Source organism: Populus nigra, chromosome 16 (assembly GCF_951802175.1).
Source record: "Populus nigra chromosome 16, ddPopNigr1.1, whole genome shotgun sequence".
NCBI classification, from domain to species: domain Eukaryota; kingdom Viridiplantae; phylum Streptophyta; class Magnoliopsida; order Malpighiales; family Salicaceae; genus Populus; species Populus nigra.
Window position 1 is genome coordinate 962,293 of NC_084867.1, and position 20,501 is coordinate 982,793.

General features: G+C 32.0%; 1 protein-coding gene across 1 annotated transcript; it reads right to left on the reverse strand.

The window, feature by feature from the left end:
* Positions 1-11,500: 11,500 nt before the first annotated feature.
* Positions 11,501-19,236, reverse strand: LOC133675310 (uncharacterized). The gene is made up of 5 exons (XM_062096653.1): positions 18,257-19,236; positions 15,047-15,836; positions 13,088-14,456; positions 12,913-12,996; positions 11,501-12,276 (listed from the first exon to the last, which is right to left on the reverse strand). Exons 1-5 carry the CDS (start codon positions 18,819-18,821, stop codon positions 11,638-11,640), a joined length of 3,447 nt encoding a protein of 1,148 aa, XP_061952637.1. The 5' UTR covers positions 18,822-19,236; the 3' UTR covers positions 11,501-11,637.
* Positions 19,237-20,501: the final 1,265 nt, after the last annotated feature.

Below are 20,501 nucleotides of genomic sequence, written 5' to 3' on the forward strand. Positions count from 1 at the left end.
TATTGCCATTAGAGATTAGTTCATTAAGCTTGTTCTTGATTACTTTTTTTGCTTGCGTCTTTGCTTTCTGACCTTGAGAAATCGACAAAAAGCCATCCTCCCAAATATTTTTGTTACTGGAAAAAAACATGCTTAGACCATCTTAATTCTTAAAGGTTCATGTCAAATCATCACCACACAAATTCCATGACCTTCAACCGCCTTACGGGGGAGCTTTTAGACCTCATTTAATAACATTAATATCAAATGTTGCTAAGGATAATCTATTTCCTTTCCCATGTTATTCTTGTCAAATGTTGCCCCCATAATCAGAACGTCACCGGCACATGGTCTGTAGAATATAAAAAGCAAATGTGTGTGAGAGTTATTAAAGTTTTTCTTGTTTAGTAAACTGAATAGAATGAGAAAATCAAAAAATAAAATTTAATGAGGATTGAATTGGAAATAAAAGTTAAATTGAAAGAAGTAAACCTAGAATATTATTAGGTGGAATGAGCACAAAATAAAAAGTAATGTGGTATACTTGTGCAACAACATGGAGCGATTGAATTAGATTCTCAGTAATAGAACTAACGCCCGGTAAGGGGCGATGGAATTAAATTCTAAAAAATGAGACTAATGCCTAGTAAGGGGCTATGGAATTAGATGTCCGGTAATGAGACTGATGCCCCGTAAAAGGTGATGGGATTAGATTCTCGGTAATGAGATTAATATCTAGTAAGGAGTGAAAGAATTAATCTCCTGGTAATTAGATTAATGTTCGGATATGAATGAAGAAACAAGGTATCCAATGAAGGGTATTACCTTGAAAATGGGCTTGGGAAATTTGATATATAGCGAGGGGCTAAAATGAGTTGGTCACATTAGGTTAAAGATGACCATGAAATTTTGATATGATAAATGAATTCTATTGATTAATAAAATAGAATTGTTGATAATGCGAGTTTATAATTTAAATGTAATATTATGGTTGTTTTTCTTGTTAATTTTTATGAAATAACATTATTTTTTATTGTGATAAATTATTTATAGGCACTTCATAGTCACGAGCCCAATGATAGATCTATTGATTAATATAATAGAATTGTTGATAATGCAAGTTTGCAATTTAAATGAAATATTATGGTTGTTCTTCTTGTTTGTTAATTTTTATGAAATAATATTATTTTTTATTGTGATATATTATTTATAGATAACTCACAACCATGAGCCTAACGATAAATATTTAGTATAGCTCTTGTTAATTTTGAATGAAGATGTAATAGAAACCATGTTGTATTGTAATAGGTTATGTCACAAATGATGATCGTATTGAAGTTTATTTTGCTTTAATTAGATTTTTTTATGTAAACTTATGATATTATATTAGTTTTTTTTATTGTGTCAAAATTATTATTGCATGTGAATATTGTGTTATGCAAATTTTATATGAAATGATTATTTGTGATGAATGAGATTTTGAAAAATTAAGATTTGAGATACTTTGATTTGGTGTTATGATAAGTCCAGGATGATTGGATAATTATTGTGATATAAAATTGTTAAGTATTGAAGTGAAATAGATTTTTAGCCGATAATTTAAGATTTCTCGGTATAAAAGAAACTCTACTAAAATTTCAGTAGATTTTCTAATCAAAGATTTCTCAATAAAATGTGTGTATAAGAAACTCACTCAATAACTGTAATAAACATAAAAAATCAAGTGTTGATATGTTACACTTGTCAAATTAAAACATTTCTCAAACAAAAAAAATTCAAATAACTAAAAATACACAATCACATGTAAATGACTTGTTGTATGTAGAAAGTTTTTTAAATAAGCAAACTACGTGGCACTCACTATTGCAGCCTCCAGCCACCTTCAATGACTAGAAATTAAAGGTTCAAGTTTTGAGACTTTGATGCGAACCCTAGCGGAATTGAATGGAATTCGCGAACCCAAGATCTATCTAACCTAATTTTGCTGAAATTAACATGAGCTTAACACAATGAAAGACATGCTTCAAGGCAACAAGACTATAAACCAACCCAATCACAATGCCTATACCTGGAGATGAGCAAAAGAAGTGTAGATTCATAATAAAGATTGGTCAATTCTTTGAAGAGTTAAAAGTTTAATCAAGAACCAAGATTGACAACCAAAAGTCTACAAAAATCAGAATATTATTAGCTAAAATAAAGTGTGCTAAAAATTATTCTCAAGAGTATTTATACCCCAAGCCAAAAGCCCTAGTTTTCCTAATGGGTCGTATATAAACCCAATTTAAATAATAATTAACCCACACTAAAACTAGCCCAAACTAATTAAATCAATAAAATAAACAAGTCTGAAACCCAAACAAGTGTTTTCTCATAAAATAAAGAAAGTTTAATAGCTCAATTAATTTAATAAGACAAGTTCGGTTATTTATGCATTTTGTCTAGCAGCAACAAAGTCCAACTTTAAATAGATGGTTCTCTCTCGTCTTAAAGAATTAGAAGGTGTGTCATATACCGTTGGAAAAGTATGTAAGTCTAGTTTCCATCCCAATTGGAATCACCTTAAAATTCAACATGTAGCTCCAATTATGATATTAAAAAAAAAAGATAGTGAAAGGTCTAACTGTCTGAATTTAGTCTTCTTCTCCTAATTCTTGTGTAATGGTCTTGATTCCACCAACAAGCTTCTCTTGAACATGAATAAGATTAATTCATTAAAAGTCTCTTTGAACCTCTTAGCTCTAAGCCTTGTAACTGAACCAACCGGAACCTCCAATAGATCCTTTGATGCTTGGATCACATCAGACTTCCAAAATATTTTTAACTTGTTTTCACTTAAAAACACTTAAAAAAATCTTAGGATGCTAGATAAACCTATTTCCCACGTGAAAAAAAATCTTTAATTGGTAAAAAAACTCAAAATCAAACAGAATAAAAAAGAACCTTGCTAGGTTGAATTTGATCTAATTTTTCTGTAGATTAAAGTTCCATGCTATATTCACGAAACTCCTCTTTAATACAAAATCAACGATACCAAGATTGTCATCCTTTTATGTGATTAGAATGTAGCAATTAAGAAGCTTTTTTTCTTTTTCCTGTTTTTTAACAATGTTTTTTCTTTTCTCTCAACTACTACGGTCTAAAATATACAACAAATAATGTTTATAATCAAAATATAAATATTCAAACTAAAAAGACCAAATACATGTAAATTAAAACTTAAGGAACCAAACTAAAGTTTTTAGTGTGAAAATGAAAAGGCTTTGTTTTTTTATTTGTTTATTGTAATCCTTATTCTTTCAAAAAATTTCTATAATTTTAAATTCTATTTTATAAAGTTGATTTCTACTTCGATATAAGAATTTCCTCAAACACTTTGCATATGACAAAGCAATCTAAGATAAACAAATTTCAAAACATTAAACAATGTCAACATAATTTGAGGGGATGATATTAAAAAAAATCATTATGTGAAAATACACACAACAATATTAAAAAAAACTTTATCCAAGAAAATTAAATAGAAAAAAAAATCACAGATAAGTGATATTAATTTAAACATAAATTTAAAAATTATTTAAGAAAACAATTATGGCTAAACAATTATGGCTTAACTTATCAAAAGAATCGTATAATTAACTATAACTAAAGGATATCAGCTTTTTACTATGGATTGCATTGTGTAATCCACAGTAAAAAGGCTGATGCTTTTAGTTATAGGTTTTTTTGTTGTTTTTTTAATTAATCTTTTTTTATTTAGTTTGTTAATATTAAAAAAAATCTATGTAGTTATTACACTCTCATGACACGAATCTCAGGTTTGACGAGTTAACCTAGTTTGATGTTGATTTAATTTTTTTCCTTTTTCTTAATTAGTTATTTTCTTTTAATTTCATCTTTTAATATCAATTTGATAGAGAATTAAACTTCATCTTTTGTTTTATTTACTTTTCATTAGATTATCGTGATCTCATAAAGGAATTTTATTGTACCCCTCTTCGTAAAAGTACTATTCATTAGAATAGTGCTTTGTTTTTTTTTTCTTTTTTTTCCTTTTCAATTAAATTTTTTTCTTTTTGATTTCATTCTTTAATATTAAATTTTTTTCTATTTAGTTATTACACTTTTATGACATAACTTTGCAGTCAAACCTACATCCAAGGCTCTTGGTTCTTATGTTGTAACCGGACTCAAAGCTCTTGAGCCTGGTGTTGTATCCAAACTCACTTAAACTTGAGTCATGCAAGTTTAATATTATTATTAATATTAAAAATATTATTATTTGTATTATAAATATTATTATTTTTATTATAATGAATATTGATAATATAATAATTAATAAATTTGAAAAAAAATATTATTAATATTGAAAAACAACCATAGATTTGATTTGAAGTGTAAAATTAAAAACTATAAGAACTTGGGTCAGACATGTTTATTATTATTATAAATATTATTATTGTCATTATTATTAATATAATTATTAATAAATTTGAAAAAAAATATGATTACTATTGAAAAAAATCATAGATTTGATTTGAAGGGTAAAATTAAAAGTTATTGTTATTGTCGTCGTCCTCGTCGTTGTTGTTATTCTTATTATTATTATTATTATTATTATTATTATTATTATTATTATTAGTGTTATTCTTATTTTTAATATTGGTACTATTTTTATTATTATTAAATTTAAAATATATATATTATTATTATCGAAGAAAAACCATAAATTTAATTTAAATAGATTAAAAACTATAAAAATTTGAGTTAAATAAGTTTATTATTATTATTATTATAAATATTATTTTTATTATTATTATTAGGGGAACCAGATCCCAGAAACTTGGGTTTGGCTGGGACACCGGACCCAAGTTTATAATCATTAGTATTATTCTTATTGTTATTATTATTGTTATCATTATCATTATCATTAATAAGTTTTAAAAAAATATATTATTACTATCGAAGAAAAATCATAAATTTGATTTTAATGGATAAAATACTATAAGAACTTGGATCAGACAAGTTTAATATTATTATTAATATTAAAAATATTATTATTTGTATTATAAATATTATTCTTGGATGAAGCATTGTAGCCGAATCCAAGACTTTTAAATAGCCGGATCCAAGACTTTTAAATCTAACTTTACAAATAAACTTAACGCTATTGGATATCAGTGTTTTTAATATTTTTTATACTAAAAAAAAATTAGCACTAGTTATATCCTATTTCCGACTGAGGCAATGGAGTAATTAAAAAAGAAATTATATAGACAGGATAAGCATTAACGCTATAGGATAGACATGTGCCATCGAGTTGTTGGTCCAGGTAGGAAGCCCATTAAAAATCCATCAGCAACAATGGTTTGCCAGCTATACAATATCAGTTCTGATAGTAATTTCATGTTAAAGTTTAACCATTTTGGCTGATAGGTTAATTAGAGGTAAGTTCTTCTTTGAATTTGATTTGACTGTTATGGTTAAATGGATGAATAAGCTATATAATAATTGGTCTTGGAGATTTCACGAGCTTTTCATTCTTGTTTGTAGTTTTTTTTTTTTACATTTAGATTTCTTGTTTTTTTGATATTTTGCACGGTGTTAATTATATGATGACTTTTTTTTATTTTTCTATTTAAAAACTGAAAAATACTATAAATATATTTTTATACCAAAATTATTTTTTGTGAAATCTCAAGAGATCTAAATTATATAATTTGTGTTATTTTTAAAATTTAAGGACTTAAATGTATTTTTAAAAAACATTCTAGCACAACATTCATTTTGGTATACCTTTTTCATTTCTTTTAATTTTACACTTATCTAAAAAATAAAAAATAATTGGTTTTTAATTATAATTAAATCGCTATAAATAAAACTTTGACGACTAAAATGGGTTATTTTAGATAATAAACAATATATTTATAATGTTTTGTAAGAATATAAACAATGTAAACTAAATAGTATTTAGCACGTTTTAGCTTTTTAGTTAATGGTTTCAATTTTTAAAAAAGTTTTAATGTTTATTTTACTTAAATTAATCAAGTTATTAAAAATCTAATCTGATGATAAATTGGCGAAGCATTTAAATCTGAAAACTTTGCACCATATATAATCCGACTTTCACAATTGCTCTTTATTAATTACTATAAAGATCGTAAGGAAAAAACAAGGATATCAGAAATAAAGTGAAGAAGAAAAAGCTTCCCGCATCATGGGCATGAGACTAAGTTGTTAATCAACATCTTCAAGCAGACTAGCAGAATACGGTGGATCTTCTTCTCCATTCTGACTACTGCCGCCGCCGCCACCATCTTCTAATCCTTCTCTTAAACTAGGACTCGCATATTCAACCACACCAGCATGGCTACCAGTTGATGAACCGGTATTGCTTCTGTTAGAACAATTTCGTTCTTCTTATCTTTCACCAACCTTAACAAGAGCAAAGTAGAGGTCGTTTTCTACTCGGAAAGACCAAACCTGAATTCTGTCTAGCCTTTGCAAATTACTTCTTCTCCTTAGAGAATTCCAATGTGTTATGAACACATATGATGAACTAACACTGCCCTTCTCCTTAAACATGTTCCATTGCTTGAGATTCATGTCACTAACCATTTCCAAAGAGGGTTCAAGAATCTTTACTTTCAGACAATTAGCATCTGTAAGAGCCCTCTTCTCTTCATCTGTCAAGAAATTCTTAGCTATAACTTGTCTAAGAGGGATCGACAGACGACTGTTGCCAGCGTTCACGTCAGTTGCAGACAACAGTTTGTCCACCACTAACTCCACATCTTTGCCTTTCATAGAAGCAATTCTTTCCTTGACTTCTTGAGGCAACTCTGCTGGTGAGCCAAGACCACACTTTGGCATCTCCTCCTTCAATCTCTTATTTGACTTGCTTTGAGCGTAGGATCGTTTGAAAACGGTATCCTTTCTCAAAAACAAGTCTTGTTTTGATCCTCCATCACTAACCCCAGTCATAATTCCTTGTCTAAAACCATTCCTTTTATACCTCTCCGTAGAACAAGAAGGCCTCTCCTCAGAAGTTCTCTTCCTAGTAGTAAAGCCATCATGAACCTGGTCAGACATAGGCTCATTCACCTTATTAAATCTCCGCTTCAGTATTCCTCCCCCGTTACTTGTCCCACCGCTCTTGGTAGCAGAACTGAGTAGCTTCTCTCCCGCAAACCTTTCTTTCTTCTTTAATTCAAAGTAATCAGCAGGCTTTTTAAGAGCTTTCTCCCTCACCAGCCCGTCTATCTTTCCATCCCCCAATATTGCATCCACTTTCTGTTTCTCCTCCCTCTTCTTTTGCTCGAGTTTCTTATAAGCAATATGGCAAACCGCCACTAAAGCATCAAAGCCAGTCACCTTAGCATCCATATCGATATTTCCATCCTTCAAATCCTTTTCAGTCACAAACAAAACGTCCACCTCCTCCTCGCTTTCTTTCTCGCGTTCGTCGACTCTGGATGTTGAAGAATCAATGTTTTTCATGGTGACTAAGCTTTTGCTTCCTGTGTTTGAGACTTGAAGCCTGCAGGAGTATTTATAAAGACAAGAGGGAGGGCATTGTACTTGATGTAAATTCTTGTCAGGATAGAGTTTGATTTGGGAGTAAATCCTTGTCAGAATATTATGAAGCTTTTACAGCCGCTTTTGTTCACGTCGTCAAGGTAGAAACCATAACGGAAAGGGAGAAAAAAAGAGTTTCATTTCAAGTAGAAACCAAAACCCTTTCCTGTTGGGATTTCTGTTACAACTGCTAACGACCATGATCCTGCTCTTGTCACGTCATCGTATAGCATTCTCGTGGGTAAATCTATAAAATATATAACTCCACAAATCCAAGTGAATGAAAGAAAAGAAATAGCCAATCATAACTGTAGAAATATTTTAATTTAACATGTAATATAATGTGAGTATTTCGATTTTGAGTTTTAAATACATTGTATGTATGCGTTTGATTTTGATCGATTAATAGAAGTAAAATAAAACATGAAATTAATTATTTATTTAAGAAATAAAATAAAAAGAATCAATAATCAGAAAAGGGAAAAATCCGAAATTGATAAATTAATCAATATGTTTGAATATTTTAACTTCCAAAGATAGGAACTTAGCTCTCCTAGTCTGTTTCAAGTTCAATCTTCTTTCCTGGAGAAATGTCAAAGTCCCTCTGTTGAAGGGATTAGAGACTTCACATGGGATTTGGATTCTTGGTGTCCAACGTTAAAGCTCTACGGATATGGGGCTTGGTTGAACACTTTAATTAAGGGAATATTAGCCTTAATTCAAATTAACCATTAATTATTATATTTATTTTTGCATTAAGATTAAATTTCTTCTTGGTGTAATCTTTATAAATTAGTTGTCGCAAAAAATTAAAAGAACAATTACTGACATTCCTATGATTCAAAGATAATTAATATATATAGGAAGAAATGATTATATTTTAATCTTTCATTAAAATTCAAATTAGCCAATATTTTTTTTTTTTACTTATTGTTTGAATTTTGGAGTTAAAACTTTAATTAGACAAACTTTAGTTAAACATGTAATTCGATCATTTCTTAGGTGTTTAAGTTTTAAAAAAAGTGTTGACCATATATTCACTTTTAGTTCTTTTTTGTAAATAAGAAAGAATTTGCCAAGTCATAAAGGGCTTATGCATAAGCTTACATAAATATATAAAAATATAATTTCCTCTAAGTTATCATCATTGATCATAAGCTCATTTTTATGAAAATTATAAAAAAAAAATTAAAAATATTAGTAATTTATATTTTCACTTTAGAAGTAATTAAATTTTAATATCAATAAATTAATTTATGTCAGAAATGAAGAACCTCGTAACCAAAAACTCCCCTCTAAATGAAATCAAAATATTTATGTATGGAATATTCAATAAGAAGATATTAATTTTCAAGTAGAGTTTTGAGGAGAAACACGGTTTTAAAAAATAAATTTATAGATTATATATGTATAGTTGACATGTATAAATTTTGTTAATTTGTATAATAGGCAATGGTAAAAGAACTAGTAGAAATACGACTAAAAATTAAAGACATAATAATAATAAATATACATGGAAGGATTCATAAATTGAGTGGCAGGTTGACCCATCAAATCTAAAAGGTTTGATTTAATACTCAACCTCGTCTGACATGAAACCTAACTGGTCTAGGGTTAATGAGTCGGGTTGACTTATCAAAACCAACCAAAGTTTTATTACAATGCTATTAACATTAAGATCTAGTAGCATCAAAATATGAAAGTTTTATCAGTTTAGATGTATGTGTTATTAAATATCACTAGCTCTGATGTCCATGCTTCGCTACGAGACCGTACTATATTATTACATAAAAAATGATGTTCAGTTGCCTTAAGTAGGGTTTAAAAAAGAAAAAGAATTTGCGGCATGGATCAAAGACCCCACTGGAAGAATGAAATAGGGAAAACATGTTTTTAAAAGGTGACAAATGATGTGACTTAACTCATAACCTATTAAATATGAAATGATGAAATTGGGTAGAAAAGGACCTAAATAAATTGGTCTTGGTAAACCCGAGTTAACATGATAAATTTATAACCCTGGTAATCAAGGTTGAGCCAACGCGGGAAATCTCGCTAAACCTGTAGCTCAAATCGTAAGATCAAAATAACCTGATAGAAAAATAAATAGAATTTTAAAGCCTATTTTTTTTATAAAAAAATATCAACCCATGTTAACTTTTTAAATTCATGACCAGGATCATCAAACCCAAAGCATCCTATATGAAAAAAACATGAAACTCAATTCTCATTCTATCAAATATTGAAGAATAAAAATGAAAAAATAATTTCAATTATACAAAAGGATTAAAAAATAGCAATTAAAAAAATAAGGATTAAAATTGAAATGCAAATTAAATTTCATATTTGACTGAAGGGTGAAACTAAAAAAAAATCAATTTAACAAAAGGAAAAATAACAAAAGAATGAGAATAAAAATTGACATAAAAAATAAAAATAATTTTTTTATTGAAGGGTGAAATTGAAAATGAAAATAAATTTAAAAAAATAAAAAAAATAGGGACCATAAATTTGGATTTAATGATGAATTGAGAACCAGTATGACTTTTATAAAGGACAAAAAAAATAGAAATCAAAAGAATAACGAGCAACTTGAAAAACATAATATATGTAAAAATTGAAATTGATGGACAAAATTAAAAATAAATAAAATTTTTATAAAAGGGCCAAGAACAAAATTAAAAATTAAAAGAAAAATGACTGAAGTTAAAATATTAACAACAAAGAGGACCAACCTTTTACTTTCAAGGGATGAGAGAGAAAAGAATGTTTCATTGGCGACATATCACTCCACGATCACTGACATGTGTTCCACTTTAAAAAAGAGGACATAGCAACTTTTCTAACAAAATGGTAGAAAGGCATTTTTTGCAACCAAGAAACGTACATGGCACACGCCAACAACTTTATTGGCGATAAAACACATATTAGCTCGTATATGGCATGCATCAACAACTTTTTCAATTTAATTAATAATTAAACATTGTTAATAGACTAAAATGCTCTTGATAAACCTCGTAATAACAAAAATAAATGAGAAAAAAAATCAAAAAATCTCTAAAAACATGATTTAATTTTATTTTTATTTTTTAAAAATTTAAATGTCATTTTACTATATTTAAAAAAATAAAAAGACATCACTACTCTTGTTGCTAGTTTGATTTGAAAGACAATTAGATTATTTTAATGTGATAAAAGAAACACATGCCCTCAATCAATTCTTTAATGATTAATTAGCACTGTATTTGATTTTTTGTTAACAGAAGCAAAGACGCCATTACACTGAATAGTGTCAATAAATTTGTGTCTACAATGCTTGTCGTTGGTTAATTATAAACATGGATAAAGCACGAGGGACCTTGGAGGAGTTTAGTGTATCATAATTGCATGAGCTTCTTATTATTCTGGTGGATACCTTGTTTTCCCTCCTTGTATCTCCTTTTTCTCGATTTTTTCCTTTTTAAATCTACCAATTTTGATGTTAGGAGGATTGAGAGGAGGGGGGCGCAAAACAAAGAAAACACTTCTCTTTTCCATGGCCACTCACCATCTTGTATAATGGGCATGAAAAGCTTGTGTGCATAGTGAGTGAAAATGCAGGTAATTTTTACTACTAGCTGAATACACGGTGAATATCATGACATTGACTAACTTCTAAGAATCATTGCAATATCACGTCCAAGCTCTCCGAGGACGTGTATAACAGTGATGCCGAAAAGCACCCGAGAATGTTCCAATGCAAGTGATCACAAACTCGATGTGCACATGCAGTCGGATCTTAAGCAAATCAACCTAAAATTCTCACCGTGTATCCATGAAAGATAAATTATTTGATGCAGGCCTCTAGTATGGATGTCAAGCATGTGATCATCGAAGCACAATGAATGCAAGCTGGAAGAAGATGAGAGGAAAGCATGGAATTGTAGTTGGCAGATGACATGAATGGCTCACAAAACCCCTTGTCCAGAGGAACCAAAGAGCAGATTTCCTTTTATTCCTTGATAAAAAGAGAAGCAACAAAAATTGGGAAAGCAAACAATAACTTTTACGCAAAACGCATTAAAGAACAGAGAAATTGTCTCAATGTGTACTTTCAGGAGAATGATGTATCCGACTTAAAATTACCGACTCAGACTCATTTGATCCAGGCATCAAAGCCCCAGATGCCTTGAGAGAATCATCCGAAAAAAATAAAGGACCACATATTGCATCACCAGACCCCCGCCCTTCTTCAGCACATTGCAAAGCATTATCTTCTACACCTTCAGCAGGTGAAATGGAGGAAGCTTGTGATGCATTATCAGGGCTTGGGATGCTTCCCCCTACACCTTCTGAATTGCCCGGCTCAGATGGCACCCCATCAATCTTATCACCACTAGGAATTTCTACAGGCTTTTCCAGATTACCTTGACTAAGATCTTGATCAGGAAAAACCTGGGAGGGGGTGCGAGCCTGAGCATAATCCTTCGAAACAAGTTCTACCGATTCCTCATGGGTATCAGCAAGTGGAACATCTTCAGCTTTCTTCTGATCTAAATTCAGCTCTGGAACGTCATGCATTTCTTCATCCTGATTTAAAACTGGTTCTTCTGCTTTTTGCCCATCATCAATAGGCTCATCTTTTACTTTGGTAGTTGAAATAGCATTTATTGTTCCACCATTAACAATTGGCAAGCCCCTCAGACCTACTCTCTCCTTCTTGTAGTAATCCATGGCTCTCTGCAAGGATGGAACCAGGATGTCAGAGTGAAAGAATTGGCACTTAAGAACTAATCTAAAAACTATTGAGAATCATAATATGAAAAATAAAGTTAAGACCAAGTCAATACTGTTTGCAGTCAGACAGAATCAGATTGGAAATGACAGCAATATGCAAATGTTGCGACACCAACAAAAAGAGGTGCAGACCATATCCATTAGATCATGCTTTATATACCATCCATTCCTTTGGTTATTATCCTACATCCAATCTCTCCCCTATTTTTTTACCAGATCTATACGCATTATCCTCATTAACACAGTGGCAAGATAATTTATATATCTGAAAGATATTGTATATGAACAATAATTATGCATGGGTTGGAAAAAAACAGATCTAGCAATCGTAATTAGCAGCAAAAGAGAGGTAGGCATCACAAGCTGCAAACTCTCATTAACTAAACGCCTAAGCAATTTGTGCTTCCACTTAACAAGTAGGAAATCCTGGTTATTTCCCTCAAGCAAAAATAAGTTGATAGAAGGTCACAAAAAATATCACCGTGCTTCTTCAAATGACTCCAATTGATCATGACTGGATTCACAAACATGCACAGACTAATCACAAATAATTTGTTATATAATCCCTAATGATTTTACCTGAAAAACAGAATCTTTTGTGGCAGGAAGAAGTGAAACGCTGTAAATGGAATCGAAACTTTTTGGCACTGCTCTTGCACCATCCTGTCACATCACAATAGCATAAAAATAAATTATAAAACAGAACAAGGTACGCATACACATACAAGGCCGTGCATGACAGATAGTCTCTTGCCTTCAAGTTTACAAGCATAACAATATCTTCATCAGCATTTGCACCCTGCTCCATGCTGAGCAAACTCATACATTGGTTATACAACTCTGGACTGGCAAGTTCTGTTGAAATGTCCAGCTTAGAGAGATAAGCACGGGCAAAATGACTCCTATCATCACTACTTTGCATTTTAGGCGGATCAGGCATCTTCTCATGGGTAGTTTTAGGCATAGACCTCGAAGATTCTTTTGCTGAAGCAACAGCTGACTTTGTTTCTACAATTTCTGCTTGGACCCTTTGATGAGTATTTTCATTTTGCGACTGGTGACCTACTTGTCCAGCCAAAACATTCTCCAAAGGTGCCTGCACTGGAAAATCCTCTTTCACAGAAGCTGCTGGCGAGTTCATATTCACATCACCATTTTGTGTTTTCCATACATCAGTGCCAGTTTCCCACCCCCTACCATTCAACTGATGCCTATTCTGGTCCCATTCTTGCCCATATGCATGTGGTTCATCCCTAAACACACCATTATTTCCATCCCATCCATGCATTTGAGAAGGTCCTGGCCCATCCATCATATTATGCCACCCAAGTGGTCGCAAATGACCAGAAAACCTGTCAGCATCAGGTATGTGGTAAGGAATCCCAGAGTGGTTAATTTCCATAGAAGGCCTGGCACTGAACAGTGGTGGAGATGCAAAATGAGACATCATTGCTTGAAAACCTCCATGCGGCCCATGCTGGAAAGGCATGTAGCCATTTGGCATGGGTGAAGACCAGTTTGGGGTACCTCTCCAAGCATTTCCTTGACCTCTTCCCATATTGGGATCGCCGCCTCCTCTCTTGTAGCGGGTGTTAACTCTACTATCTTCTTCTAGTGAACCCATAAAAGATGGGCTGCCACCTCCACCCCTGAAGGCATGTGGAGGAATCAAACCAGAATTGTTCTGATTAGTTCTATTATAAAAGGATGAATCAGCTGGAGTTGACTCATCTGATAGAGGCTTCTCCAAAGGTAAATCCCGACCTAGCCTGTCATCAGCAGAGGGCAAATCTCTAGCACTGATGGAACCACTTCTCCTCCTCGCTGATTCTTCAATATCAACACTCCGCCTGACACCAGTTCTGTTTGCATATCTGCGCTCATGGCTTGATGAAGGGGATCTGTCAACCAAGCCCCGGGGTGAAGCTCTAGAACTTGAAGACCTCTCAATCGACAACTCACCTGGATGGCCATCATCCATTTTAATAGGTTTATCAGAAGACCTATACTTGGATGCTCTCTCTGATGTTACTGGGAAATCAGTAGCCTCTCTTGAAGAAATTGCTTTCGACCTCTGTTCGATCACAGCATCCTTGTACTTTGATTCTTCTGCTTTGAAATGCCTATAACAGAAAAAAATAAAAACCCATCACCATCTTCCAGTTTGATTCAAGAAATTACCTAAGAGCAGTAAATAACTATAAAATTTTGTTTGATCATTGAAGTGGGTTCCATATAAAAATAATTTAATTAGGACATCAATCTTAGAAATAGGTCAATAATCAGAGAGATAGGTTCTTTATTATACATGAATCCAATCTACCTACTACTAAAAGTGTGAAGCAAATGACTGAAAATGGAAATAAAATATTCACCTAAGTGTGAACCCTAGCACTCCACAAAAAGATAAAAAATATACTTGTTTAAATAAAAATAGACTGATTTCATTTTTTTTATTTTATTCACACATGCTAGTGAACATGAGTATGACATAAAAGTACTGCAATCTATTACACCAATAAATGGCTCTTCAATTTTGTCATAAGCAAAGTAGAGCAGCAGTTCTAATATACAAAAGAAATCTTTGAATCAAATCAACCTTCACAAGCAGAATTAAAGCACATGTCTGTAAGTTTACAATTTCCAAAAGATAAATATCAATTTGGAGTTGTCATTTTATCTCTTCACTAATTTAAGAAATATTGATAGTTACCTGTACTCTTCAACAGCCCCATGTGAACTGGTATCTGGGGAAGTCCTCCGTCTATTACTGCTAACATTATTATCTAGATGGGCTTGCCGTGATTGAGACCTTCCCCTGTCATCCGACTCAACTCTCCCACTGCTCAAAGATTTCTTTTCCATGTCAGGATAAGGTGCCTTTATACCCTTGGATTTAGTATCATTATAGTCATCATGATCTTCAGGAGATCTTTTCCTTCCCCTGCTATCTTTGTATCTGGCACTACGATCATCAATATGTGCCCCGTCATAGTCAAAATTACGTTCATGGTCTCTGTCACGGTCTCGCTCCCGCTCCCTATCTCGGTCCCGACCACGGTCTCGTTCCCTATCACGATTACGATCATGATCACGGTCACGGACAATATCAAACTCATGATCATGATCACGCTCACGCTCACCATCTTGTGGCTTAGATTTCTTCCGAATTTCTGGACCATCCTTCTCATCCCTTGCATGCTTCTCATCAGACCTGCTGTTAATGTTATCTCTTGTACCACGCTCATCTTTTTGCTTATCATCTCGATGCCTATTTTCCCTGCCCGTGTCTTCATGGTACTTGTCTCTATATCTATCATCATTGTGCTTCTCATCCTTTGGTTTTCCATCCTTGACAACATCCTCCCTTGAGGATAAGCGTTTTCCATTTACATCTCCACAATCATCCTGTTGCTTATCCCCATCAACAGAATCATCTCTCTTTCTCCTAATACGTCTATCAGACTGGTTCTCTGATTCAGGACTTCGCAATTGATCATTTGCTGCCACAAGCATAAATCAACACGTAAACTTGATGTTCAGCAAGAAGAGCCAAGATGGGGGGAAAAATAAATCAGATTAAGCAACAGGACCATGATATCCCAACTGCAAGAAGTGTACAGACATCTAAAGTAAAACATTAAGGCTGCTTATGTGTAAAGAAGGGGGGTTATAAATAAATAATCAAAGATATACCACCACTACTGCTGGAATGACAAAAACAGGTAGCAAGCCCCCATGTAGACACATAGCCAACATGATGTAACAATTAAACATGTGCCTATCAGTATATCTAATCAAGACAAACTAAGCATTATTAAAGTGACTGGATATTCCCTCCTCACATTATTAAACCATTCAACACCCAAGACAAGACTGTCAACAACATTCATTTCATAATTTCAGGAAAACAAATGAAGGCAATATGAAATATGTTGGATTGCTTCACTAAATCCAACAAAATAGCACAAAGAAATATGTTCTATGTTCTCCTCTCCAAATTACTGTATTTCCAATCTAATCTAATACTACTTCATAAAATATTCTCTTTGAATGCAGGATAGGAAAGATATCCTTGTTCATAATAACTTGGAAGATATCAGTAACAGCTCTTAAGAAGCACTTCAAGAAGACAGAAAACAAAAATTTGTAAGGCAATTTGAAACCCACATGAAGAATAAGGTGCAGTAACAACAATGTGAAAATACAGAGGAAAATCTCACCTTGTTCCAAACTATTACCAACTAAAATAAGAAGATGCAGATAACAGGTATAATTTAACATTCCAAACTCATCTATGGAGATATATCATTAAGTCTTAACAAAATTGTATAAACAAGAGATCTTTTGCAGCAATGTTCCAATCACCACAACTGTGTTGCTTTTCAAGAGGAATCCAAATGACACAAAGCTTACATGCAATAGAAGATTGCGCATCAAATACACCAGAAAAACCATGTCAGGTTGAAATAACCAATTGAGAAAACAGGTAACCATGCATGACATCTACAGTTATTTCAAGCAATCTAATAACTCCCTAGGTCCCTCAACACATGTTGAATGTCAAAGGACTTGACAAACTCCAGCTAAAGTGGTAAAGTAGACAACACATTCACTGAGTAGTAGTGGAAGTAAATGGCCTTGATACCAAAAAAATAGTCATCCATGATATCTTCATTGACTCATTTTCTTAATGCACAGTATCGGTAAAATCAAATGAAATACTTTAATTACCTTATCTCCAAGAAAACAACTTCAAATAAATAGGATTTTTAAAAACACTATAAATATGTTTGGGAACATGATGGAGTGTGGAGTAATGTAATGAAGAATGAAACAAGCACCAATTTTTTCTTCCATTGCATTCAATTATACTCCATTAGGTTCTACCAAACATCTTGTAAGGAAACTAAAAGTTGACTGGAAGAAAAAAGACTCTGTTCTCAAATCCATACCCACAGTTAAATGGATTGTGCATCTGAAGTACTTAAAAGAGTACAGATCAGAAATACTGGATTGAAGATCAAACCACTCAATGTTATATGGATAATTGTGTCATGGTCAACCATATCCAGGGGTACATGTAATGGGCAACAAAGTACTGATATATTTTCTTCTACTGTCAACTTTTTCTATCATCAAATAACTAGAAATCATCCACAAAAAGCATGAGCAAGTTACGTTAAATCTGTGTGCATAGCTTAACAAACTAGTGAAGGTGAGATCACCATATTAACAGATCACAAGTCCATTTTCAATTTTCCATACCTTACATATAACAATTTAGAGAATAAGCATTTGAAACCCTTTCCTTACACCTACAAGGACTGTCTCGTATACACAGGCAAGTATCATAGACTCTAATCTGGATTTCTTATGTGCCTTAAATGCAGGCCTTCTTCTCATAATCACTGCGGATCCATTTTCAAAAGGAGAAATTTCACATTTCAGTCTAAACCAAAATGAAAATGAAAATAAACATTTTTTATTACATGAGTGACACTCAAATCCTTATTAAATGTACATCTAAAATATCATAAACCAATTCCAGATATTGATTAGAAATCCTCTTCAACTAGTAGAACCTAAATCATTTTAACTTATTAAAGACACTTCAATACACAAGACTCTAGGGACAGGCCAGGTAGAGGTGACTCAACAAGCATAAGTAAAATTCACAAAGAAAAGAAACCTTAAAGCTACGCATTATTAAATTGAGCCCTCCAAGACCACAAATAACTAAACTTTCCCTTGTTTCATTAAGAAGAAAAAAAACTTCCAGCAATCACTTCTAACATTCAAAACAGCATTCTTGTAGTTTAACAAACAGCAAACAAAATCAGCACACAAATCCACAAACACCCACATCCGACATTCAAAGAACACATTCCAACCATTACAAGCCAACCTATTGTTACCTTACCAGTTTTTTCAGAAACTTGTTTTCCTCCACGCGAATACTCCTCAACCTCAATCCGCTTCTCACTTCTCCCCTCTTTTCCTTTCTTTTCCCTCTCCCTCTCCCTCTCCCTCTCCCTCTCCCTCTCCCTCTCCTTCTCCCTTTCCCTCTCCTCCTTTCTACTACTCTCCCTATACCTTCCCTCACTCTTCTTCTCCACGCTATCATCCCTCCTCCTACTCTTCGACCTCTCCTCGCTCCCTTTTTCCTTCCCCTTCTTCTCCCCTCTCTCCTCCTCTCCACCATTCCACCTATCATTATTTTCCTCTGCTCTATCTTTTCTCCTCTTTGACGAAGAGGAGGAATATTCCTCTACATATTCCCCATTTAAAGATTCCTTATTTTCTTTATTCTCCTTCAAATCTAACTTTCTCTTCTCGCTCGAAACCCTAACACTGCTACTATTGCTAATATTCTCCTCTCTCACCGCAGCGGCCGCCTTTTTCTCTTTCAAGCTCGAATTTTTCTCCGAATCTGAATACTCTCTCGAGCTATGCTTGCTCGATTTGTGTCGGGAACTTCTCGGCATCCTCACTAAATCCCCGACTTCTCAAAATTTTGAAGTTGAAACCCTCACAAAATCGAAACTGTAAAAACCCTAATTTTTCAAAATCGTCGATTACCAATCGCTAATCGAATCCAAAACCAAACCCTAATTTTTGAAAATCTGAAGATTCTAGAAGTAAGTCACGAGCCCTAACTGCAATTGATTAAGAGAGATTTTTATCGTAAACGGAGAAGACAGATCGCCGGCGGGATGCGGTGCAAGAAAGGGATGGGAGTTTGAGAAAATTACGAGAAAACCAAGAGGAATGGAAACTGGATATGAAGTCGGTTAGGGATAAATTTGGAATAATAGAGGTTTATGTGATTTTGAAGAGCAGAGGAAAAACGCATGTGTTTCTTTGTGTGTGATAAATTTGAGGGCCTTGTGTTGTGTTTGATGAGTGACTTGGAGTTGGAGAAGACCTTGGATAGAGATGGTTTTATGTAAACTATATTTTAGTCCTCGTAAGTTTCACTTTATTTATTTTCAGTTCCTTATGTTTGATATTTTTTAATATTGTAATTTTAAGAGATCATTATTGATCTTTCCATATTCTTTTTTTGAGAAATATAACACATTTACCCTGTTTATTTGCTGGAAATTAGTTTTTTTAAAAGTAGTTTTCTTGAAAAATAAATTCCTGAAAAGTGAATTATTTTTCGATGTTTGGTAATATCATGAAAAATAAGTTGGAAAACACTTTCTATTGTTTGACTATGTCATGAAAAATAAGTTGGGAAATAAATTGTTAATATTTTTTAATTTTATTAAAATAATGAGGAATAAATCTTACAAGTAAAAAAGTTGAATGAGAATAAAATTGAAAAAAAATATAATTTCATAAATTATCTTAAATAAAATAAATAACAATTAAAATAATAAAGATCAAATCTAATAGATAAAAAAGTTGAATTATGAATAAATTAAAAACAATTATAATTTCATAAATTATTTCAAATAAAATAAATAACAATCAAAATAATGAGGACCAAATCTGATAGATAAAAAATTTTAATTAAGAAAATAATAAGAGAAAAGTAAATAATAATCATAAAAATTAGGACCAAAGTTGATATAAAAATCAAATTAAATTAAATTCTAAGTGATGAAATTGAAAAAAAATCAAAATAAAATATATAGCAATCAAAAATTTGATGATTAAATTTGATATAATAAGCAAATAACATGATATTTCTAAATTTTTCACAACTTCTGAAAGTGTTTTTCGCCCAAAATAAAAGTAAAACATTTTTTCTGGAAACCAAGTCAAATTTTTCTTTGATTAGAAAGTGTTTTTGTTAATCAACTTTTATAGTGACAGACAAACATAGAAAAGTTTTTAAAGTGGTTTCTTGTAAACCACTTTCCGTGAAACAAACGGAGCTAGTTAAGAAAATCCCATCATTAAATTAAATAGATTCAATTATTGATTTTTTGTATTTTTAAAAAGATATAACATGAAATAATTAAGAGTCAAAATAACTTATATAAAATAACTAAAAGTCAAAGTATTAAATTAATTTTTTATTTATTTGAATTTTATAAGGTTTATCAAATATATAAAGGTTTTGTTTATTAGAAATGAAGGGTGAAAAAAATAATATGTTAATTTTCTTCTTTCATTAAATAATAAGATTTGTCAAAATATTATTTTTATTTATT